We start from the raw sequence: 23386 nt of genomic DNA on the forward strand, positions 1-23386 counted from the left end.
TTTAGCTGCATCGCCGGCGGGGGGTGTGATTACGTTTCGAATGGGAAGGACTCCTGCGTTGAAAACTTATCCTGGACTTGTTCAAGCCCTCAAAGGGTTTCTTCTTCTTTTTTCTTTCTTTTTTTGGTCGACCGTCCAGGGAGGCAAACTTGGACAAGGGACATGCCTGCACCCAGTCATCACCGGAGGAAGAGCATTCCTATTTGCGGATACGGGGGGGGAAGAGGTGCTTAGCGAAGACAATGTGATGGCCCTCAGCTTTCTCTCAGCAAGGGTGGCAGTGATGATGAGAACGTAGCCGCCGTGAGACCCGTTGTGGTGATAATTAGACTACTCCGTCGAAAGTTTGAGATATACAACTGCGACTACTCTTGTACTATCAGACACTTGCATGAACTATCTATCTATGATAAGTGGGGATTCGGTGTGCACAGTAGTAGTGCAACAGACTAAGTAAGTAATGGAGGTATTAATTAGGTACGGTATTTTGAACAGGGCAACAAAAAGGAACAAAGAAACTCGAAATCCCGATACCGGGTTTAATGCGTGTGTTTAACGGATGGTTCTCTGTTCTTTACGTTCTTTACGTTCTTTACCACCTCCGTGTCTTCCTGTAGGAGAAGATTTGGTGATGAGTGCTTAATGCCACGCTGTCGGTGGCCTCCGCCCTGGGCCTCATTCGTTAGTTGTTCCCATTGTTGGATTATTGTTCCCATAGTTTTATCCTCGGCCAACCATGAGCAAGTGTGGGGAAAGAAACGTTGGTTGGATCATCCACTTGGGAAGTCGGAGTCTTATCACACTTGGGCTGAGCACGCAGCTTGCATTCCTCGTCTGGTCTAGCAGTAGTCATCGTCATTGTCATTGTCATCCCAACAGGCATCTGAGCATAGCTGAAAGCCAAGTATATAAAGGGCACAGCGATGTGTGCCTCGTCGATTTCCTGCTCGTTGAAGTGGGATACTTCTGGCTTGCCATCGGTCACCTCCGATAACTTGTCTTATCTAGGTATCGAGGGTTGCATTTTGGGTTTCGACTGACCGCGCTGTGAGATATTCATATTTGTCCTGCTATTCTTTGATATCCGTTGAACGTTTTGGCTTGATATATTTTGCTGTTGTTTGGGTGAACATCCGGATTGTCGCCACCCTATACTCCCCTCTGCCGCGCAACTCCCAACAGTTGCGAAACTTCCTGGGAACGGATTTCTTGGAGATCGGGCACTACATGTGACCCGAAGACACCAGTATGGTGGGAGTCAAGACCCAAGGCGAAGATATCCTCGAGTATGGTCGAGGATATTCGGAGGATGTGGATATCATCAGAGAGCGGGAGTATCCGCAGCTCAAAGGTGCGTCTGCTCCTCCTGTCTTAAGTTGCCATGACCATCCACTGACTGTACCGCTGTGATACTGCAGATACAACATACCTTGATCATGCGGGAACCACCCTATACGCAAAGTCACTGATCGAAGCATTCTCCCGAGACCTGACCTCGAACCTCTTCGGGAACCCCCATTCCATGTCCGCATCGTCACAGCTGTCCACCCGGCGTGTGGATGATGTACGTCTGCGGGCCCTTCGTTTCTTTAAAGCGGACCCGGACGATTTTGATCTGGTGTTCGTGGCCAACGCCACGGCGGCCATCAAGCTAGTCGCGGACGCGATGCGGGATTCAAGACAAGGGTTCTGGTATGGGTACCATGTGGATGCCCATACCAGTCTTGTCGGGGCCCGGGAACTTGCAGCCAAGGGTAATCGGTGTTTCTCGTCGGATGAGGAAGTGGAGGGCTGGATCCAGTCCCTGCGCGAGGCGGGTCCGGAATCGCTCAATCTGTTTGCGTATCCGGCACAGTCCAATCTGAACGGGCGCCGTCTGCCTCTGTCATGGTGCGAAACGATTCGCAGGCGGAGCGAGGCTGCGGGGGGGAACACCTACACTCTGCTTGATGCGGCGTCTCTGGTTTCGACCTCTCCGTTAGATTTGAGTGATGCAGCCGCCGCGCCTGACTTCACTGTGCTCAGTTTTTACAAGATCTTCGGCTTCCCGGATCTGGGTGCGCTGATTGTTCGGAAAAGCGCCGGGCATATTTTCGAGCAGCGCCGGTTTTTTGGAGGAGGGACGGTAGATATGGTCCTGACTCGGGAGATGCAGTGGCATGCAAAGAAGCAGTCGTCAATCCATGATCGGTTGGAAGATGGGACTCTTCCGTTCCACAGTATCATTGCCCTGGACTCGGCATTCGCGACCCACCGGCGTCTTTTTGGTTCCATGGAGAATGTCTCGTCTCACACACGGTTCCTGGCAAAGCGTCTGTATGACAAGTTAGCCGCTTTGAAACATTCCAACGGGGAGAGAGTCTGTCAGCTATATACAAACCCGTTCTCAGACTACAACAAGGCTGCCTCGCAGGGTCCAATCATTGCCTTCAACCTGCGCAATAGCCACGGAGCATGGATTGGGAAGTCGGAAGTCGAACGCCTTGCAACTGTCAAGAATATTCAATTCAGATCCGGCTCCCTTTGCAACCCAGGAGGAACATCAGGGAGCCTGGGATGGACAGGCGCCGACTTGCTTCAGCAGTTCTCGGCCGGTTTGCGATGTGGAGATGATCACGACGTCATGGATGGGCGGCCGACGGGCGTTTTGAGACTCAGCCTGGGAGCAATGACCAATCTGGCGGATATCAACACCGTTATTCAATTTGTCGAGGAGTTCTATGTCGAGCGGGCGGCGGCTGTGGAATCTCTGATTACCCCCGTTCCAAGCATTCCCGTTCAACAACCTCGCTTCTATATTGAAAGTCTTTCCGTATACCCGATCAAGAGCTGCGGAGCATTCAGGGTCCCTGATGGGAAGCGCTGGGAGATCAGAAGGGAGGGCCTCGCTTGGGATCGAGAATGGTGTCTTGTCCACCAGGGCACAGGTGCTACTCTGAACCAAAAAAAATATCCTCGCATGGCGCTTATCCGGCCGTTTGTCGACTTGGATCGCAACGTACTCCGCATCACCTGCGGAGAGTTGACCTCTTCAGACCAGCAAGTGTTGGAAGTCTCTCTAGACCGTGAAGACACAAACTTGGTATCGACATCGATATGCCAGCGGTCATCAAAATCCTCCACTGTCTGCGGTGACCAAGTGGTCGTACAGGCATATTCATCTCCCTCGGTGTCAAGGTTCTTCTCTGAGTTTCTCGGGGTACCGTGCACTCTCGCACGTTTCCCGCCGCAGTCTTCATCCAGATTCTCCCCGCCCAAGAGGCCTTCTGGGGCCTGGAAACAGTATCTGAGGAAGTTTGTGATGCCCGGTTCCTTTCCACAGGATTCATCTCCGTCTAGCGCCCCCGAACGAAACCCCATCCTTCTATCCAACGAGAGCCCGATCCTGCTCATCTCGCGCTCGTCGGTCAACTACCTGAACGAGAATATCAAAGCCAACCAGAAGAAGAAGAAGCGAGCGGAAGGTAGCAGTAGCAGCAGAGCCGTGGCCGCAGACGTCTTCCGCGCCAATATCGTCGTCGCGGAGAGCTTCACCCAGCTGCCCCGGGTGGAGTCGCCATACGTCGAGGACCACTGGGAGTCACTGAAGATCGGGCCCGAACATCTTCAGCTCGATGTCCTTGGGGCATGTCAACGGTGCTCGATGGTATGCATTGACCAATTCACGGGTGTGCGCCGCGACGAGCCTTTCTCGACGCTGGCGAAGACTAGGAAGATCAATGGCAAGATTGTGTTCGGGAGACATGCCTCTCTGGCTTCATCTGAGGTTACACGGGACGAGCATGATACAACAGAGCGCTGGACGCTCATGGTTGGTGATACGGTTACGCCATCTTATACGCATGAGGAATGATTTTTACGTGCATCGGTTGTATTTTTGGGTTGTGGGCTTTTTGGGTACACTTTATATATACGTTCAATTGATTTTTTTCATGTCCTGTGATACCAATTGGTTCCTTTGCTATATGCACAAATTGAAGACCGGTTATAGGTCTAAATAGATATAGGAAGAACACCATGGATTAGATTCAGACGAATGCGCAAAGCAGTAACATGTAGAATGCAGTTTGTCCAATTTTATGAGAAACATCTATTTGTACAGTAGATAAGGTAACAAAACTCCCGTCCCAAACCCCTTCAATGATCCATGTGTACTTCTCAGCCCAAGCCGTGCGAGACGAGGACCGGCAAACAAAACAGACGCGACAAGATATCCCGTGCAATAGCAAAGATGTTGATATAGCAGCCCGTTCACCTCTTGGGCCACTGCCTCCAGCCACGACCATGACCTCTCTGTAAAAAAAAAAAAACACCCCCCAAATTAGCTCCAAAATCACAACAAACCACAACCCCTAAGAAAAGAAACCAGCAATTGCTTACCTGCTTCCACAACCGGATCATCTCCGGCATCTCCATCATCGCCTTGCGCCTGTCCTCCAGACGCGCCTCCATCGTCCGCTCCCACTTGTGACCCTTCACCTTCTGCCCAATACCCGTACCCTTGATCTGCAGGCCGCGCTCCGCACGCCTCGTCTCCTTGAACTCGGTCGACTTGCGGCCCGGCGGCAGCAGCGCCTCCACGTTATACTTCGCCGCCAGCTTGACCAGCTCCGCCTGTCTGCGGAGCCCGACGGGCGGGCTGATCCACTTGCCCGTGCGGAAGTTCTTGCGAGGCAGGAACGGGTTGGGGTGTTCCGGGCTTGAGTACAGGAGCGCTTTGGAGGGGGAGAAGGCGGTCGGGTCCGGTTTCTTGTGGCCCTTGGCGTCGCGGTTGGGCGTGTATGGCGAGGGCAGCGGTTCCTGGGACGCGGGTGCTGCTGCTGCTGCCGCTGCTGCTGGCTCAGAAGGTGCAGGGCGGACGGCCGCGGAGTAGAATTGCGGAGGGTAGCGGGCAAAGAAGTTGCGTAGGCGGATTGGCAGCTTGCTCACCATGTCGGTGGCTGCTGTGGTGGTAGCCATGGTGAGGAGTTTGTCTATTTGGCAGAGTCCCGGGGGTGGCGGGGGGAATCTGATGAGAAAATAATCGGACGATTAACGTAGAAAGAGCTGGGCTGCGATTGAGAATCTAAGGTATTGCTTTGCTTTTGATGGGAACTTTCAGAAATTCCCGGAGGCTGCACGCTAAGCCACATCAGGGATGGGGCTTGGCAAGTCTATGTGGCTGGTGAGCTCTCGTCGACCATCGTTGAAGTTCCTGCGTCTCCCACGACAACCTCTTGCTTGGATCGTTTTGCGCCACTCCATCTTCCTTTCTGCTTGCGCATTTATTCTTAATATCTCCATCTTCTGCATAATACTTTTTGTCGCTGTGACTCTCCGCGCTGATTGCTCTCTGAGTGACTGCCATCATGGCGGACTACAACTATGGAGGTTCCGAAGAGGAGAACACGGAGTTGAGAAAGCTGGAGACTGAGCTGGTACAGTTATTCTCTGATCTGGCGCGTTTGGAGCGCGTCTTTACTCGTCAAAGCTGACAGATTCACCGCGAATAGGTTGACGATCCCGACAACTTCGAGACATGGGAGAAACTCGCCCGCGCAGCTGAGGCGCTGGAGGGTGGTATCAACCGCAACTCGAACCCACAGGCCATCACGACTGTGAGAAATGTCTACGATCGCTTCCTAGCGAAATTCCCGTTATTATTCGGATATTGGAAGAAATATGCCGACCTGGAGTTCTCCATCACGGGTACTGAAGCAGCAGAGATGGTGAGAGAAGTCCTACCCAGTTCACACTCGCCTGTTGGAATTAACACGCATGTTTTATCACAGGTCTACGAACGAGGCATCGCTAGCATTTCATCCTCCGTCGATCTGTGGACCAACTACTGCTCCTTCAAGGCCGAGACTTCCCATGATGCCGACATCATTCGAGAGTAAGTAGACTGAAGCTGCTTTTCTTTCCTCCCCTGTAACCGTGACCAACGCAGCGCGGACCTTGAAACTGGTGCCGAATACGCTTGATGAAATGCTCCACTGGCAACGATTTCCTCAATTATGGGTGAGATCGTCACCTGACCCAGGTTCAACTGAAGTTACTTCTCACCCTTGGCTATTTCAGGCTGTTTCCTCTCCCTTGGTGAAAGAAGAAAGATGATTTGAATTCAAGCACCACTCTTTTTTTGCACGGGCACCCTGAACCAGTCATCCTGTTCAGAGGTTGTTTCAGTCCGCACGATGCACAGGGAAACCACAGTCATCATCCTAGTCGTTCAATTGTTTGGGCTCACGCACTGAAAATCTAAAGTTGATGTTTGCCATCCTTGCCATTTCCCTTCTTTTCCCAGCACCCTCCTCTGACCCCTTGCCCAGAATGCGTTGCACGGATGATTGTGCTAATTTTTCTTCTTTCCAGGCTCTTCGAGCGAGGAGCGAATAGCGTTGGGCTAGACTTCCTAGCACATCCTTTCTGGGACAAATACATCGAGTTCGAGGAGCGAGTCGAGGCTTTTGACAAAATTTTCGACATTTTGGGCCGGGTTATTCATATCCCGATGCATCAATATGCTCGTTATTTTGAGAGATACCGCCAACTCGCGCAAACCAGACCCGTGGCAGACCTTGCACCTTCAGGAACTTTGTCTCAATTCCGTGCTGAGCTAGAGGTCGCCGCTGGACAGGTACCACCTGGTGCAAAGGCCGAGGCTGAGATTGAAAGAGATCTCAGACTTCGCGTCGATGCTTACCATCTCGAAATCTTCTCCAAGACCCAAACGGAGACTACCAAACGGTGGACCTATGAGTCGGAAATCAAGCGCCCATACTTCCATGTGACGGAACTGGATGAGGGCCAACTGACCAACTGGAAGAAATATCTGGATTTCGAAGAGTCTGAAGGGTCCTATTCCAGAACTCAATTCCTGTACGAGCGGTGCCTTGTCACATGTGCCCACTATGATGAATTCTGGCAGCGATACGCCAGATGGATGTCCGCTCAGGCTGGAAAAGAGGAAGAGGTGCGGAACATCTATCAACGCGCAAGCTGCTTCTATGTCCCAATTGCAAACCCTGCCATTCGCCTACAATACGCATATTTCGAAGAGATGGCAGGTCGCGTCGACGTGGCCAAGGACATCCACGAAGCAATTCTTATCAATTTACCTAATCATGTTGAGACCATTGTTTCTCTGGCCAACACCTCCCGTCGCCATGGCGGTCTCGAGGCTGCAATTGAGGTCTATAAGAGCCAATTAGACTCGCCTCAGACAGATCTTGCGACTAAGGCGTCGCTTGTTGCGGAGTGGGCACGCCTTTTGTGGAAGATCAAGGGCTCGGCAGAGGATGCTCGCCAAGTGTTCCAGAAGAACCAACAGTACTACCTGGACAGCCGCCCGTTCTGGACAAACTATCTCATGTTCGAGGTAGAGCAGCCCACCAGTGCTTCGACCGAGACTGTTCAATACGACCGGATCAAGCAGGTCGTCGGCGACATTCGCTCGAAGAGTACGCTTCCGTCCGATGTCGTGAGGGACCTCGTCCAGATTTACATGGTCTATTTGCTTGAGCGAGGAACCAAAGACGCGGCGAAGGAGTACATGACTCTCGATCGTGAGGTTCATGGTCCCGCCTCTGTCGCCCATGCCAAGACCGGCGGCGCGGAGCAGGCTTCACCAAACGGTAGCCAGGCAACGCCGGCTGTTGATCCTGCTGCTGCTACCGCTGCACCTGCCGGTTCTCCAGCAGCTAATCCCTATGCCTACCATCAACAGACTCCGGTCAATGGTGGTGCAAGTGCCTAGCTGACCTGCAGCAAACAGCAGAAGACACTAACAGACCAGGGACATGGGTAGTCTCCATCTCAACCGGTTCCTTACCGATAATTTTTCTTCTTCGTGTGCCTTCGGTTAGGGTCATTTCCGTTTGTAGAACAATTTTTTCATTGCTGGATTCTTGCCAGCAGTAGCGACTCGCCAGATGGAAGGCTGAAGAGAGGTCCTCCCGGCAAAGAGGATTGCCTGCTTCTCTAACTTCTCTTCGAATGATATCATGCCGGTTGATTGGGTGGGAATTATGGATTTGGACATCGTTTTCAATTGTGTACTTTAATGGCCAGATAGCAATGCCAAATACTTTAAATACTGCCCACGCTTTTGTATCTAAAATCATATGATGGCGGTATGTCACCCGACCCACGTGACTGCGCATCAAGCTTCTATGCTTTTCCGTAGAAATTCGAGATCCGCCTCTCAATCAATGAGCCCGAACCAGCATCCTGCACCAAGTTTCAGACAACCACCATGGATGGTTTCATTTCGAACGGCCCAGCGGAAGCGCCGGCTACCATGCCTCCTCCCGAGCCTTTTGAACGACCTCCCACGCCCCCTCCACCACCTCCAGAGGATTCCGCCGCTCCCCCTCCCCCCCCAGACACGTCCGCGCCTCCTCCGCCGCCCGAAGATGCGATTCCAGCTCCACCTTTAGAGAAGAAGAAGAAGGCAGGATGGGGCGCCAAACGCGCAGCAGCGACTCCATTAAGTGTGGAGGAACTCGTACGGAAGAAGAGAGAGGCTGATGCAGCAGCGGCTAAGGTGAGTCTCTTTTTTTTTTTTTTTTCGCCTCCGAGATTTGGTGTTGAGTAACAATTAGACTGGGTGGTTTGGGGCATATTGCTAACGCTGGCTTAATCTGGTTCATAGCCTAAATTCCTGTCGAGAGCCGAGCGTGAGAGGCTGGCGTTGGAGAAACGTGCGAAGGAGGTAGACGCAGACCGCCGGTTGAAGACCGAGCGCACCGCCAACGGTGCGGACAGCAGCAGCGCGCAGTCAACACCGGTGTACCCGGAGCGGCCCAACAGCGATAAACGGGTCATCCCTACCGGTCCGCGAGCTATGCGCAACACAGAGGCCCCCGCCCGGTCTGGCCCTGCGGCGACGCGCAACAAGAACTACGATATGACGCCCCCCGCGCCGCCCAAGCCGATGTCGTTCAGTCTTACAGATTCGAAAGGCGACAGCAAGCGGCAAGCCGAGGAGGACGAGACTGTGGCACAGGTGGCTTTGATCAAGCAGCGGTACATGGGGGAGGAGAAGACGTCAAATTTCTCCGCGAAGAAGAAACGCAAGCGGACGACGGACCGGAAGTTTAATTTCGAGTGGAACGCCGAGGAGGATACGAGCGGGGACTATAACCCGTTGTACCAGCACCGGCACGAAGCCAACTTCTACGGCCGGGGCCGGCTGGCCGGCTTTGGAGACGATGTGGCGGACTCGCTGGCGAAGAAGTATGCGCGGGCCTTGGAGGATCGGGACCAGGAAGCTGGGAGCATCAGAGCCCGAGAGATGCTGGAGATGGAGAAACGGCGGCGGGAGGAGAGCACCCGGAATCAGCTTGACAAGCACTGGAGCGAGAAAAAACTGGAGCACATGCGCGAGCGAGACTGGCGTATCTTCAAGGAAGACTTCAACATCAGTACCAAGGGTGGGAGCGTGCCGAACCCCATGCGGTCGTGGGAGGAGTCCGGGCTTCCCAAGCGACTGCTGGAGCTTGTGGATCGGGTGGGCTACAAAGAGCCAACGCCTATCCAGCGGGCGGCGATCCCCATCGCTCTGCAGTCGCGCGATCTCATCGGTGTAGCCGTTACGGGTTCGGGTAAGACGGCGTCCTTCCTGCTTCCCCTCCTGGTATACATTGCGGAGCTTCCCCGCATCGACGAATTCGAATGGCGGAAGAACGACGGTCCCTACGCGATCGTCCTGGCCCCGACCCGTGAACTGGCGCAGCAGATCGAGATCGAGGCCAAGAAGTTCACACAGCCACTCGGCTTCAACGTCGTGAGTATCGTCGGTGGTCACTCGCTCGAAGAGCAAGCCTACAGCCTCCGTAACGGCGCCGAGATCATCATCGCTACGCCCGGCCGTCTCGTCGACTGCATCGAACGCCGCATCCTCGTTCTCAGCCAGTGCTGCTACATCATCATGGACGAAGCCGACCGGATGATCGACCTCGGCTTCGAAGAACCAGTCAACAAGATCCTCGACGCTCTCCCCGTGACCAACGAAAAGCCCGACTCCGACGAGGCCGAGAACTCGGCCGCCATGCGCTCCCACCGCTACCGCCAGACCATGATGTACACGGCGACGATGCCGTCGGCGGTCGAGCGCATCGCGCGCAAGTACCTGCGGCGGCCCGCGATCGTGACCATCGGCAGCGCCGGCGAGGCCGTCGACACGGTCGAGCAGCGCGTCGAGCTGATCGCCGGCGAGGACAAGCGCAAGAAGCGCCTCGCGGACATCCTGTCCTCGGGCGAGTTCCGGCCGCCCATCATCGTCTTCGTCAACATCAAGCGCAACTGCGACGCCATCGCCCGCGAAATCAAACACATGGGCTTCTCCTCCGTCACCCTGCACGGAAGCAAGACCCAGGATCAGCGTGAGGCCGCCCTCGCCTCCGTCCGCAACGGCTCCACCGACGTCCTCGTCGCCACCGACCTCGCTGGCCGTGGTATCGATGTCCCCGATGTCAGTCTCGTCGTCAACTTCAACATGGCCACCTCCATCGAGAGCTACACCCATCGTATCGGCCGTACCGGCCGTGCCGGGAAGAGCGGTGTGGCCATCACTTTCCTAGGCAATGAGGATGCCGATGTCATGTATGTTTTCCCTTTCCACTCCCTCCTACCACCCTCAAATCTAGCTGGCCCCAAACACCCTTTTTGAACCATCCCACTAACTACGCGTTCCAGGTACGACCTCAAGCAAATGCTCATGAAATCGCCTATCTCGCGGGTCCCCGAGGAGCTGCGCAAGCATGAGGCCGCGCAGTCCAAGCCGACCCGGGGGTACGCGAAGAAGAGCGACGAGAGCTCCGGGTTCAGGGACAAGGGCGCCTGGCAATAAAATGAGATTAGACTGGTTTTTTTTGTGTTGTATACCCTTTTATGATAATTGACATTTTTGTATCTGTATCCATATGAGATGATAAGATGAGAAGAGGAGGATTTTTCCCACCGCCCTGCTGCTGCTGTGCTTAAGACGACATCCCCAAACTCTCTGCTCAGCGTAATGGTAGGACTATAATCTACTATTCGGACCATTTCTTTCTATACGTTTCTAGTCTGCCTGCTCAAAATTCCAGGCATGCCTTAAAAAATTAATCTTTGGTATATATCTAAGCGGATTGAGTCAATTACAGCTTTCCATCCCGGAGGTACCCATTCGACTTGAGCCAGTCTGCCACATCGCCGCGGTCGCGCTTCAGCCATTGCACCTTGGCGCGGATGGCGTCCAGACTCTGCTCGACAGCACGGTCGTAGCCCTAGATCGCTGAATCAGTAATTGAACAAAATAGCAGGAGTTGGGAAATAGACTTACCTTGGTGTCCTTGTTCTCGAAGAAGGCCTGCGCATCCTTCAGCTGCTCCTCGGTGCAGAAGCTGGCAGTGCAGAGCTGGACGACAGTGCCCAGCATACCCAGTCCGGGAGGCAGACGCTTGTAGATAGCATCCCAGTTGGTCTTCAACCAATCCCAGCGGGCCTCAATGGCGGCAGTGGAGCCACGGAGACCGCCAAGAGGCATGTAGATGTCCTGGTTCTTGACTTCGTCGCTGCTGGCCAGACCCAGAGTACGCTGAATGAGAGCCGGGTCCTCGGCGGAGCCAAGGCAGCGCAAGGCGGTAGTCTTCTCGTCGGAAGTCGAGGCGTTGCGGAAACGGTCATAAACGACGTTGTACTCCTTCTCTCCACCGTGCTTGAGGACGATCGAGAAGACGCTGCCGCGGATGTTGGGGTGGATGGCGCTCAGGTCACCGGCAGCGAAGCGCTGGAACATATCCTGCGCAGCCTTGATGACAACGGGGTCCTCGGCCATGCCGGCGCTGCCGAACATCAGAGCCTTGAACTGTTGCAGGATGTGGCCGTCCTCGTCGGAGAACTCCCAGCCGAGCTCGTGGGCCTTGGAGCTGACAAGAGAGCGCTGGAACGCCTTGAGAGCGTCCTTGGCCTGGGAGTCCTCAAAGAGCCAGGCGGCTCTCAGGGTACCGATGCGGGTCAAGATCTCGTTCCATACGACGAACTCAGCCTCACTGTCGAAGCCCTTCAAGAGAGACAGCAAGCCAGAAGTGCTCTGGTATCCAGATGCGGCCAGAGCACCAGCATCGGCGATCATACCCGCACGATCCTCGACAGTCAGAAGTCCCTTCTTGGCGGCTTCTCCAAGCTTGGTCAGCCGCTCGGGCGTGTAGGAAGTGCGGTAAATGGCGGAGTGGTCAGCATTGAGCTTGAAGAAGTCAAGATCGGGCACCTTGAACTCGCCCTCGCGCTCACTGAGCAGAGTGTCCTCATCGATACCCTCCTTGGTACGCAAACCCAGCATAACGGGGTATAGTGTTGTGTCTTCCTCGGGCCGGACATCGCCGGTACGCAGGAAACGGTTCTGCTTCAGCTTGATGGATGAAGCATTCGCGTTCTCCGTGACAGAGACGACAGGGAAACCGACATTCTTGGTCCAGATATCCATGACCTGCTCGACCGGCTTGCCACTGGCGTCGGCGAGAGCGGACCACAAATCACCAGTCTGGGTGTTTCCATAGGCGTGCTTCTTGATATAATTACGCACACCCTGAAGGAAGACGTCCTCTCCCATGTACTTGGAGATCATACGGAGAACCGCGGAACCCTTCGAGTAGGAGATGGCATCGAAGATCTGGTTGATTTCATCGGCACGTTTCACGGGAACCTCGATGGGGTGGCTGCTGCGCAGCGAGTCAAGAGAGAGAGCACTCTGCAGGTTGTCGATGACATAAGTCTGCCAGACCTTCCACTCGGGGTAGAAGCTGTTGCACGAGTACCACGACATCCAGGTAGCAAAACCCTCGTTGAGCCAGAGACCATCCCAGAAGTCCATGGTGACCAAGTTTCCGAACCACTGATGGGCCAACTCGTGCTGCACAGTCTCCGCAATGCGTTCCTTGCGAGAGGCACCGCTGTTCTTCTCGTCCAACAGGACATCAACGATTCGGTAAGTAATCAGACCCCAGTTCTCCATGGCTCCAGCGCTGAAATCGGGCACAGCCACCATATCCATCTTGGGTAGCGGGAACTCGCTGTCGAAAGCCTTCTCGTAGAAAGCCAGGGTACGCGCGGCAAGATCCAGAGAGAAGCGGCCGTGTTCAATGTCCTGGTCCGGAGTGGCATAGACACGGATGGGGACACGAAAGTCCTTCGTCTCGATGTAGTTAAGATGGCCCACGATGAAAGCCACCAGGTATGTGGACATGAGGGGAGTGGTGTTGAACTTAACAGCCTTCTTCGCACCTCCCTGCACATCGACCTCGGACGCGACGTCCATGTTGCTCAGACACGTCATGCTCTTGTCAGCGATCAAAGTGACGGTGAACTTGGCCTTGAGAGCCGGCTCATCGAAGCAGGGAAAAGCTCTGCGAGCATCGGTAGGCTCCATCTGAGTCGAGGCGATATACTTGGTCTCTCCATTGGCCTGCTTGAACGACGACCGGTAGAAGCCAGCCATGTTATCGTTGAGGATCCCGGTGAAGGACAGCTTCAGTTGCGCAGAGGATCCGGCGGGGATCGTCTCAGCGAACTTGACGGTAGCCACCTGCTTCTCCTTGTTAATGGAGACATCGGGGGAGGATGTGACGACGGAGCCTTCCGACGAGATAACAGCGCCGTGGATGTCGATTTCGTTGGTGTTGAGGGAGATGGAGTTGGTATCTTCGGTGACCTGCAGACTACATACACCAGGCTATGAGCTTTCTCCCGGAACTCGACCGTAAACAAACCGCGCGCAGTAGGGAATCTCAAAACTTACTCGATGATCACAGTTCCGTCATATTTGAAGGTCTCAAAATTGGGTTCGAGGGTAAGGTCATAGTGCACCGGCGTGACGTTGGTAGGCAGAACCTCACGACCATGGGTGACGTTGGTCGAGCCCGAAGGCACATCTGCGCGGCGGGAGCTGCACATCCTTCGGTAGGAGCAGTAGCGTTTGGCGACTTGGGAAAGGGGGAGACGGCGAGGAGGAGATCGATTGAGGGGAGTTGATGGCGAAGAGAAGAGAGATGATGATCGAGAGAGGAGAAGGAGGGGCTTTCTGGCCGGGGAAGAAAGCGGTGGCTTCGCTGTGTTCAGGACCAGCGGTAACCGCGCGGAGGAGAATCGACGCATGAACCCCGCCAGAAAATGAAACAAAGGGGAGATAAAGGAAGAGAGAGGAGGAAGCAGGGGATGATAAGAGTCGACTTGATAAGAATGACAACAATAACAATGTCAATCGATGAACCGCAGATGAAGAACAATAGGATGAGAGCGAATCTGGAGCACCGCGCAACTTTCGCATTCATCGGAAGAAAACAACGGTGGTTGGCCGATTGTAGAAGGCGGTGAGTACTTCACGGTTAATGACGGACCTGTAAGTAAAGTATACCGTATCGTATGGTCCGACGGTACTCCGTACCGCTCTAGCCGCTTCAGAGCTTAGCTCCAGGCACTAAGGCAGCCAGGCCGAAAGAGCGGCTAACCCCATCAGGACTATAGTGCATCACATGACTACAGGGCACTTTTTCTTTTTCCTCCTTCTCTCCCAGAACTTCCCGATCTTCACATTCTTTACGCAAGTCAAAAACAGCGTATGCCGGATTTTCTTTCAAGGAATCTCACTATGGCAGATGACTTTCGGTATGCCATTCATGGCATTACTTGCAAGACGGTTCTCCAGTCAGTTTGAGGGGTTCATGACTGCCTTGTGCAAATCTCGTGGATGGACTTCCATAGAGGACTGGGACAAAACACTATAGTCAATCAGGGTCATTGGGTTCTAAGCTAAGGGGAATGCATTCATTTTAATTTGCAGTAATCATAGCGTCAATCTATCGTAGTGTTCTAAAATAGTATTCTATACATTCACAAGCAGACGTGTGTTGAATTCTAGCCATAATAATGCCCCCAAACTCCAAAAAACATACAGGGATATCTTCAAATGTACATATTATGATATAAGTATGCCAAGGATGGCAAGATGTTGAATCGTTTCGTCGTAACCGTCTCAAGAACCCCCCTCTCTGGAAGACAGACGGGATCTCAAGAGATTATGATCGCTCGGCGTCCGCAAGCGGCAGCCGAGTGAAGACGCTTCTGGACCAGCCATCGGCATCGACCACGCTCTCCTTGACCAGCATGTAGCGGCCAAAGCGTGGCATCAAGATCGCCCACACCACGTAGTAGATCGCACCCGCACCGAAGATCCCGAGAGCCACCACGCAGTGGAGGTAGTATGGAAGTTCCTGGTACACATTCTGACCCTCCGAGGGCGGGATGTATGGTGCGATCACCAGGTAGATATTGGACAGGAAGAAGAAAATGGTGACGGGGAGAGTGGCGCGAATTGAAGGCGCCCAGTTGGGGAAGTTGGTCTTCTGGGTCAAATAGATGTAGATAAGACCGCCAGCCACGAAAACGTTGACGAGGGAAAGTGGGTAGGAAATCAGGCTGGGTGGGGTTGTTAGCTCAAAAGAGTCCGGATATGTCGAATGGCGAGACTTGAACTTACTTGAGCAGGAAGTTATACGCATCGCCCGGGGGAGGAGCCAGCATGATGATGACGGAGACAACCCAGTGCTCAAACAGACCGGCAGCCGGGGAGTGGAATGGCTTGTTGCTGGCCCAGAGTTTCGAAAAGGGCAGAACACCTTCACGGCCAAGCTCTTGGACAACTGCGGAGACTATTAGCAACTGACGTTGACAATGCAGACCACGATGGGAACATACTTCGACCTTGCGAGAAGATGACTGACAGCACGTTTCCGAAGGCTGACAAGGCCACAAAGACCGACATGACCTTTTCGGCCTCAGCACCGAACATGTTTCCGAAAAAGGTGGCCGCCACGGTCTGGCCGGACGCGAGCATTTGCTCCTTCGGCACAGCAGCGAAGTAGGCAATATTGCACAGCATGTACAGAATGCCCACGGAACCGATAGCAATCGGCGCTGCGATCTTCAGAGTGCGCGCGGGGTTCTTCGTCTCGCTCAGAGCCTGTCATAGTTAGCGTCGATCTAGTGGGCGGCGACGGGTCCTAAAAGCGAAGGCGACGTACATAGTTGGCATTAGAATAACCAATGAATGACCAGATGACGTTGTACAAAGCCATGACAATACCATATCCACTGCCAGTGGTGCCTTCGAATGCGTTCCTGAAGTTGTGCGGCGTCTCGATCTTGGTATGGCCGGCCAGGGCGACCCAGCCACAGACGACCATGAACACGATGATAATGAGCTTGATCACACCAAGCAAGTTCTGGAGACGGAGACCCCACTTCACGGCGAAAGCGTGGATGAGGAAAGCGGCGGTGACACACGCCAAACCAATACCGCGCTGATTCCATCGACCAACCTCAACGTCAGCAGCGTTGAGGATATACTCGCCAAACACGACACTGTTGCTGGCGGCCCAGCCCAGGAGGACGGCGTAGGCAGCGAACATGGCGGTGGCCAGAAATTTGGGCTTCTTGAAGACGTATTCGAGGTAGTTTTTCTCTCCACCGTTTCTGTTTACCATTTAGCGGAGTCCAGCTCCAACGGGGCCACGACGAGACTCACTTCGGGATAGCAGTACCCCACTCCAGGTAGACGGCGGTACCAGCCATGGCGATAATAGTGCCTATCACCCACATGAAAAGGGAGAGACCGACACTGCCGCACAGTTGAAGAATAGTTGCCGGGGTCGCGAAGATACCAGTGCCGATGACACGGTTGAAGATCAGGAACGAGGCACTGACCACGCCGATCTGGCGACGGTCCTCTGGTGTGGCATCGAAGACATTTCCCTCGTCTGGACACAAAGCGATGACAATTAGTTTCCAGCTCAGCTGGAAGCAAGCAATCAAATGGTAACAAGGCAAAAGGACATACAAAGCTGGGAGACTCCGTCCGCCCTCCTAGGGCCTTCACTGAGCGGCTTCGCGTCAGGCGAGACGCCTTTGGGATAGTTCGACTCTGTCACCGGATCGCTCATCTTGAATCGGATGGGATTCTACAGTTGAGAAACCCCACTGTCCGGAGCGAAAGAAGGTGGTTTTGAATGAAGTAGCCGATCGCTACTTAGGCCCCTATGCAGTCATACGACGGTTAGTGACGGCGACATAAATTAATTAAGACTCCGATGAGGTGCTGGAACTAAATATGATGCAATGGCATATGCCTGTCAGAGGGGGCGAATCATACCTTTTCTCTGCTGGAAGACCTCAGAAGATCAAGTGGTGAGACAATGCTGGTGCTGTCAGTTCGGCATGAACTGAAATGAAGATGTAAGTATATCCCGATCCCGAGTGGCCGTTGCAGATCTAGTTCAAAGTGCAGCGAATACCTCCACCAAAAAAAAAAAAAAAAAAAAAGAAAAAAAAGAAAAAAGAACCGACTCCCAACCAGAACAGCAACGACGGACGAATGCGACGAAACAAAAACAAGGGACGAGAGAGAGAGATCGAAAGAGAGATCGACCAAGACACACCAAGAGAGACAAGAAAAGAAAAGAAAACGAAAAAGCACGACAGCTCCCGCGATCACGTTTGATGTTACATCGACGATGATCAGTTGCCATGTGGCTTGGCGGATGGCGCAAAAAAAGCGTCCAACTTTGAGCGGAACCCAAAAGACAAAAATTGCTTGGGAGGCTCCACTAACCCACCAGCTGCCTCGCTGAGTCGCTGGGCTTTCTTCTCAATCGCTCAGGTCGCTCGCCATGACACATAGAAATCGATCACGCAATTTTCGTGCCTTCTGGAAGGTCAGGACTCAGATCGCAGCAGTTGATATTATTATTCGGCTCGCCGAGCCGGAAGGTCTCAGGGTGTAGACCAGCCTGGCCAGGGGTGGGCGAGCTCCCGGTTTTAGATCGTCAGGGTTAGTAAGGTAGATACTAGATACTACTCCGAGTGGCTAGTATCGCCTTGACAAGAAATAAGAAGTATTTTCCCTCTGATTCTTTATGTACAAAAAAAAAAGAAAAGAAAAAAGAAAAAAGAAAAATGTGCCAGCTACCAAGTCCCTCGGACTGGCAGTGTAGTAGACAGTTAGTACGTAGCTGCATTGCGCCCCGAGTCATCAAACATGATCATGCCCACCAGGACTCCCAAACCCATGATTACTCTCGTTCGTAAAGCATCCCTCCAAGAAAGAAGAAGGGAAAAAAAAACGGAGGAAACGGGTGGTGACAATCTGTATACCGGTTCAGAACTCCAACGCCAGAAGACTCAGTCCGAAAAAAAAAAAAAAAAATAAGGCGTAAATGAGCAGGCACAATGGATATAGCGTGGAAGATCCAAGGTAGAACGAAACAAGAACAACATTAGTCAACCAATCATCGAATCAGTGCGCAAAACCGCAAACGAAGAGTCCCAAAGGCCAAGACAAACAAGAGTGGCTATAAGTCAGACAGGGAGAGAGAAAAAAAAAAAAAAAAAAGAAAAAGAAAAAGAAGTCAAAAGCCATAATTCATCGGGCACGTGTGGAATCGCAACACATATGGAATTGCTCTTGAGGACATGAGTACCTCCCCGTTGGTTGAAATGAGGTGATCTCGCATGGACGTGGATTGAGTTTTGCCAATGCATTCTTGGCTTAGACATTCACGGAGGCCGTAGGTGCTCGTTTCGCAAGAATTGCCAGCTTCTTGCGGAGAGCCTGTAGCCGACCACGGATACTAGAGACAACTACACGTGCCATTAGCAAATCGTCCCACCCCCAAGAAGAACAAAGGAGACTTACGTTTGACCACAACTTGGCGGTCCTCAGCCGGTACCCCATCGTACATGTCCTTAGATGTATCGACTTTGCCTGGGCCCAGGCCCGGTACCTCGTCGTCCTCCAGCACCGCTTCCAGCATGCGAATCGCCGTCACGTACGCTATCTCACATCCAGCCAAGTCCTCACCAGTCAGCTCATTGATAGCCGCCGCACGGCTCATTTCCAGCGCACGATCATACATGAGCTTTTCGGCCGTGACGCCTGAGCTCACCACGATGTCGGTAGATCCGGCGCCCAGCGAGGATGTAACGGAGTGATTACTGGGGTGGCTGGGGTGATCAGGTGGCAGTCGCTTTTGCCCCTCGATCAGCTTGAGACGAACGAATTCTGCTTTCTCCAAGACCTCGTTAAATCGGTTGCGCACCCACTGCACAACATTGTTAATCCGCGTGCCAACCAATGCACCTGTCGTATCAGCCCGGCTCATGACCGGGTCACCGAAGGTCTCTCCCCGATTCTTCCGGGTCCACCACACCCCGGCTATGTCCATCGACTTTGCCAGCAAAGATAGCGCTTTGACATAGAGCACCAGGGCTTCTTCCGATAGAGTCACGGTGGCATCGACCGTGAGGTCCCCGTCCGTCGAACCGGCAGTATCCCTCACACCAGACATATTGGACTTTGCAGACGGGTCGGTCTGGATGGACGGGGCAAGCGGAATGAGCTGCTTGTACTTGACTTCGGCGAACCCATATACGACATCACTGCGAGTGGCACATTCTTCTATGACTTGCACGGTTTTGGTATCCTCGTCCAGGGCCACTTGCGACTTGGCACCATCGCCTATGATCATCAAGCTGCCATGGGCTGTAGGGTACGCCGGGAACGGATTGTAGGCAAGGGGAGGTGACCGCCCGCCTTTTGTGATGGTCAAAGGTGGAGAGAATCCCATCCCAAAGAGCCGCCCGCTGGCCATATTGAGTGCTTTCGAGATAGCTGATGTTGCAGACGTGGGACTTTGTCCGTATCGCCGTTCGTACGAGGCCTGGCGGTGGTGTGTCGAATCTGCACGGGAACGTCCGGAAAAGACCTGCATAGCTTTGCCGGTAGTCGTTTGGGGTGACGAGAGGGTAGGTGTTGCGCCTTGCACCGTTGCTCGACGCGAAATCGCACCAGCTTGTGCAGCTCTGGAGAGTCCCCCCTGAATGCGAGGGCTGTGCGCGAGTTCATCTGCAAACGCGTTGACTTCCACTGCGCGCTTCTCCACGACCACGTAATCCCTCTCAAAGGCAACGTCCTGTGCAGCGCGTTCCTGCTCCTCTTTAAGCTTGTCAGCTGGTTGATCGAGCCGTGGAGAGCCTTCGGAGTAAGTGTTCCGACTCCGCTGGCGCTCGATAGCTGTCGTCGTGGCTTTCCGATCAAGAAGTTCTTGCCGTCCCGGAGCAGTCGCATGGCTGACAGCGTTTGGTCTCTGCGGGTAAGCCATAGGCGGCTCTGACTCCTTTGGAGCGGATGGGGGCCTGTCAGTGCTTCCCACTCGGCGCATGGGCGTCGAAGTGGGCGGGGTGCTAGGTTTCTGGTTCCGCGGAGAAGAACGTGGAGAGTACACATCTTCTCGGTTTACCTCCCTTTCCCGCCTCGTCCCGGATGGAACGCTGGTTCCAGATCGAGAATCGGGTCGGGGAGGTACCTCTGTGGTGCCGGGGTCAACGGAACGATGGCGGGATATTGATGGCTGATCGTCAGCAAGCAAGCCAGGGATGGGGCCTGTGATAACCTCATTTTCAAAGAATTCGGGAAAGTTCAACCGCTCAACTGGGTTCCTCTTCAAGAGCGCTCGAATCAGTGCTTTGATAGCATCGGATGCTGGGTTGTCCTCGGGGAATTTGATTCTGTCCTCCCCTTTCTCAATCTTCCGTAGTAGTTCTACATGATTGGTCGCCCGGAATGGAGGCTTTCCGACGACCATCTCGTAGAGCACAGTACCCACAGACCAGAGGTCAGCCTTGGCATCATACTTTTCGTATCGGAGGATCTCGGGGGCCATGTATAATGGCGAGCCACACAAGGTTTCTGCCAGGGAAGTCGCCGGAAGGGATCGCGCGAAGCCGAAATCTGCGATCTTGAGCAAAGGCAGCGAATCCACCCCGGTTGCAGGGTTGAAGGAATCCTCGCAGCCTTTGAACGGCACCACCGTGGCCGCGCCGCTCCCCGCACCGCTCCGATAAGATGAGGGGGATGGACACAACAAAAGATTTTGTGGCTTGATATCCCGATGGATGAGATTTCGATCACGAAGAAACTTGAGGGCGCTTGATAGTTGTTTGAGGAAATGACGGACGACAACTTCATTGAGGGCGCCGCCGGGAGGGTTCGGATACTTGGCGATCATATCTCGTGTATATCGATGATCTCCCAGCGTATCTCGACGCTTAATGAAGAGGGAGAGATCGCCCAAGGCACAGTACTCCATCACCAGATGAATGTGAGAAGAGGTCTCCTGGCAGTCGATGAGGGCGACGATGTGTGGATGGTAGAGGCCTTTGAGGATGTGTATTTCGGAGGATAGGTTCTCCTTCAATTTCTTGTTCAGCTTGGACAGGTTGACCGACTTGATGGCTACATAAGTGCCCGTTTTCTATGGAAACCAGACTACATATTAGCATGCAGGCCTGCAACCAATCGTTCATCGCCGTCGGGGAAATATGAGCTGGAGCAATACTCACCGTATGAACGCCCTGGTAGACTGTAGCAAAACTCCCTCGGCCAATCTCATCCAGCCTGGTGTAGCGACCAAGCGACATTTCGGGTTGAGGGGTCTCCCTCGACCTCCTCGAGTGGTGAGTGGATGTCATGATCTCTGACCAGCTTCTGTTGAAGGAGCGTCTGCAGCAACCAGACTTGCCCCGTCAACCACACGACTACCTCAGCAGCAGCAGGAACGTTGACGAAGGATGATGGAGGAGGCCCATCAGGGGAGCAGACGAGCTCGAATGTGCTTATCGACCGGGAGGGCTGGAAGTTACTAGACAGACAGGAACCGTCGGGAGAGTAGTATGAGAGAGAGGGAGGGTTGAAACAGGCAGATGGGGTACACGGGGTGGAGAGCCGTGGAACGACAGCAGAACGGCCCGGTCTAGCTGTATGAGATCAGAGACCAGACCCGTAGACGAACAAAAAGTCTCTTTATATAATTAAAATGTCGCAGAATCTAAGATCGAGACAACAATAAGAGATCCAAAGGAAAGGAAAGGCCACAAGAAAGCGGTGAGGGCGCAGGAGAAGCTACGCTGCAGGCGGCAATGGATATAATGGGATGGTCGATAAGGAAGCTCTGGGAGATCTCCACGAGGATAAGGGATCAGTAAGCAAATCGAGCAAGTTTGGATGGGGTGAGTAAGAGGCGTTGAAAGGGGGGGAGGCAAATAACTTGGGGATCTGTGGGAAAACAACTGGACCCAAGGAACCTCGTGTTCGATGTGTTGCCCTTTTTGAGGAAGATGGAGCAATGCAGATCGGCCGCAGACGTTCAGAGTTCAGACAGTAGAAGAAGAAGAGGTGACTTGACGGATGAGAAGGAGCGTGACCCAGCGATAACAGAGATAACGACAACCTCAGGCAAAAAAAAAGTACTGCAAAGAGAAGTACCTACTGAGTAGTAGTAGGCTAGATCGATAGTGAGATTTGACTGAGGAATGACCCTGAGTGGAAGGGCGGTCAGGAGGGCGGCGATGGATTGATTGGGAGATGATCAGACCCAATAATGGAACGAGGGTGACGCTGCGATAAGCAGGGGGGGAGGAGAAAGGGTGAGTTCGCTGTCAAGGTAAGCTACCTAGGATACGGCCACAGAACCACCCTAATGCCACTGGACTGTATCAAAAAGAGCAATGAAAAGTTAAGAATGCTCAAGACTGGTGCTGGTGATGATGCAATTTGACAACAGGAAGGATGGAAATGATGAAGACAAGCAATGAGGAATGACTGGGAGATGATGCTGATGGAGACAAATGACGATAAGGTAAGGATCCATGATCGACCGATGGCCTGAGGCTGGAAGCTGGAAAGTGGCTCCATAATTAGGTTGAAATCGTATGTACTGTGTAGTGTGTACTCCCCCATACCTTGACTACCTGAAAGCTACCTCTGTCCTCTCTGTCAATCTGGTTGGATGACTTGAATCAGGCAGAAACCTGGCTCAATCTGACCATACAAAACAGCGGTTACCTAGAGCCTAGAGGTATCATGGGTCATCATCAGTACTGTCATCCTCCGTATACAACGTGACTCAACTCGTCATTTGTGAGTCAAATGATACTCCAGCCAACTGGGCAACATCACTTGTATCTTGAGCAACTGATGGTATCAGATGAAGTTTACGACTCATAATGTGCACTGCCACAGATATGACCAATCGTTCGAGCGAGCTGGTCCTCCCTGAGGCGTGATAAGATGACAAACAACCCCCGGTTGAAGGCGCAGATAACACTACTTGAGCTGCTGTATAATATTCACAGCCTCAACCCTCCCACCTAGTTACCTACGTCAAGTTGTCAACGCCATCAGAGCGTATTAATTCGCCCCGTGTCTTTCTTTACCCCCTTAATCTTTTTTCTCAGCATCCCCAGCCTCCCCAAACGACCACCGCCCCCCTCCCCCTGGACTATCATCTCGATCAACGCGAAGCTCAACAGC

The 23386-nt window shown here is 53.3% G+C and overlaps 7 protein-coding genes across 7 annotated transcripts, besides 7 other annotated features; 3 read left to right on the forward strand and 4 right to left on the reverse strand.

Moving 5' to 3' along the window:
• Positions 1–569: 569 nt before the first annotated feature.
• Positions 570–595: a microsatellite.
• Positions 596–1248: 653 nt separating this feature from the next.
• Positions 1249–3853, forward strand: hxB (putative molybdenum cofactor sulfurase protein (HxB); the record flags this gene model as incomplete). The annotated part of the gene is made up of 2 exons (XM_001271790.1): positions 1249–1351; positions 1419–3853. The coding sequence occupies 2 exons, from the start codon at positions 1249–1251 to the stop codon at positions 3851–3853; spliced, it is 2538 nt and encodes an 845-aa protein (XP_001271791.1).
• A 398-nt stretch (positions 3854–4251) lies between these two features.
• Positions 4252–4959, reverse strand: ACLA_048360 (mitochondrial 54S ribosomal protein mL59; the record flags this gene model as incomplete). The annotated part of the gene is made up of 2 exons (XM_001271791.1): positions 4252–4293; positions 4381–4959. The coding sequence occupies 2 exons, from the start codon at positions 4957–4959 to the stop codon at positions 4252–4254; spliced, it is 621 nt and encodes a 206-aa protein (XP_001271792.1).
• Positions 4813–4838: a microsatellite.
• A 389-nt stretch (positions 4960–5348) lies between the features above and the next one.
• ACLA_048370 (putative mRNA splicing protein (Prp39)) lies at positions 5349–7738 on the forward strand (the record flags this gene model as incomplete). Its single annotated transcript, XM_001271792.1, has 4 exons — positions 5349–5417; positions 5493–5708; positions 5772–5875; positions 6355–7738. 4 exons carry the CDS (start codon positions 5349–5351, stop codon positions 7736–7738), a joined length of 1773 nt encoding a protein of 590 aa, XP_001271793.1.
• A 498-nt stretch (positions 7739–8236) lies between these two features.
• Positions 8237–10834, forward strand: prp28 (mRNA splicing protein PRP28; the record flags this gene model as incomplete). Its single annotated transcript, XM_001271793.1, has 3 exons — positions 8237–8527; positions 8636–10587; positions 10681–10834. 3 exons carry the CDS (start codon positions 8237–8239, stop codon positions 10832–10834), a joined length of 2397 nt encoding a protein of 798 aa, XP_001271794.1.
• A 289-nt stretch (positions 10835–11123) lies between these two features.
• ACLA_048390 (M1 family metallopeptidase) lies at positions 11124–13917 on the reverse strand (the record flags this gene model as incomplete). The annotated part of the gene is made up of 3 exons (XM_001271794.1): positions 11124–11252; positions 11309–13682; positions 13763–13917. 3 exons carry the CDS (start codon positions 13915–13917, stop codon positions 11124–11126), a joined length of 2658 nt encoding a protein of 885 aa, XP_001271795.1.
• Positions 13918–15038: 1121 nt separating this feature from the next.
• ACLA_048400 (high affinity methionine permease) lies at positions 15039–16961 on the reverse strand (the record flags this gene model as incomplete). The annotated part of the gene is made up of 6 exons (XM_001271795.1): positions 15039–15438; positions 15500–15662; positions 15718–15982; positions 16044–16494; positions 16547–16778; positions 16859–16961. 6 exons carry the CDS (start codon positions 16959–16961, stop codon positions 15039–15041), a joined length of 1614 nt encoding a protein of 537 aa, XP_001271796.1.
• A 358-nt stretch (positions 16962–17319) lies between these two features.
• Positions 17320–17355: a microsatellite.
• Positions 17320–17359: a microsatellite.
• A 580-nt stretch (positions 17360–17939) lies between these two features.
• Positions 17940–17974: a microsatellite.
• Positions 17941–17973: a microsatellite.
• Positions 17975–18391: 417 nt separating the features above from the next.
• Positions 18392–18424: a microsatellite.
• A 141-nt stretch (positions 18425–18565) lies between these two features.
• On the reverse strand, positions 18566–21495 carry atg1 (serine/threonine protein kinase ATG1; the record flags this gene model as incomplete). The annotated part of the gene is made up of 3 exons (XM_001271796.1): positions 18566–18657; positions 18713–21329; positions 21418–21495. 3 exons carry the CDS (start codon positions 21493–21495, stop codon positions 18566–18568), a joined length of 2787 nt encoding a protein of 928 aa, XP_001271797.1.
• Between the last annotated feature and the right edge of the window lie 1891 nt (positions 21496–23386).

This window comes from Aspergillus clavatus, genomic scaffold (genome assembly GCF_000002715.2).
Source record: "Aspergillus clavatus NRRL 1 1099423829800 genomic scaffold, whole genome shotgun sequence".
Classification (NCBI taxonomy): Eukaryota; Fungi; Ascomycota; class Eurotiomycetes; order Eurotiales; family Aspergillaceae; genus Aspergillus; species Aspergillus clavatus.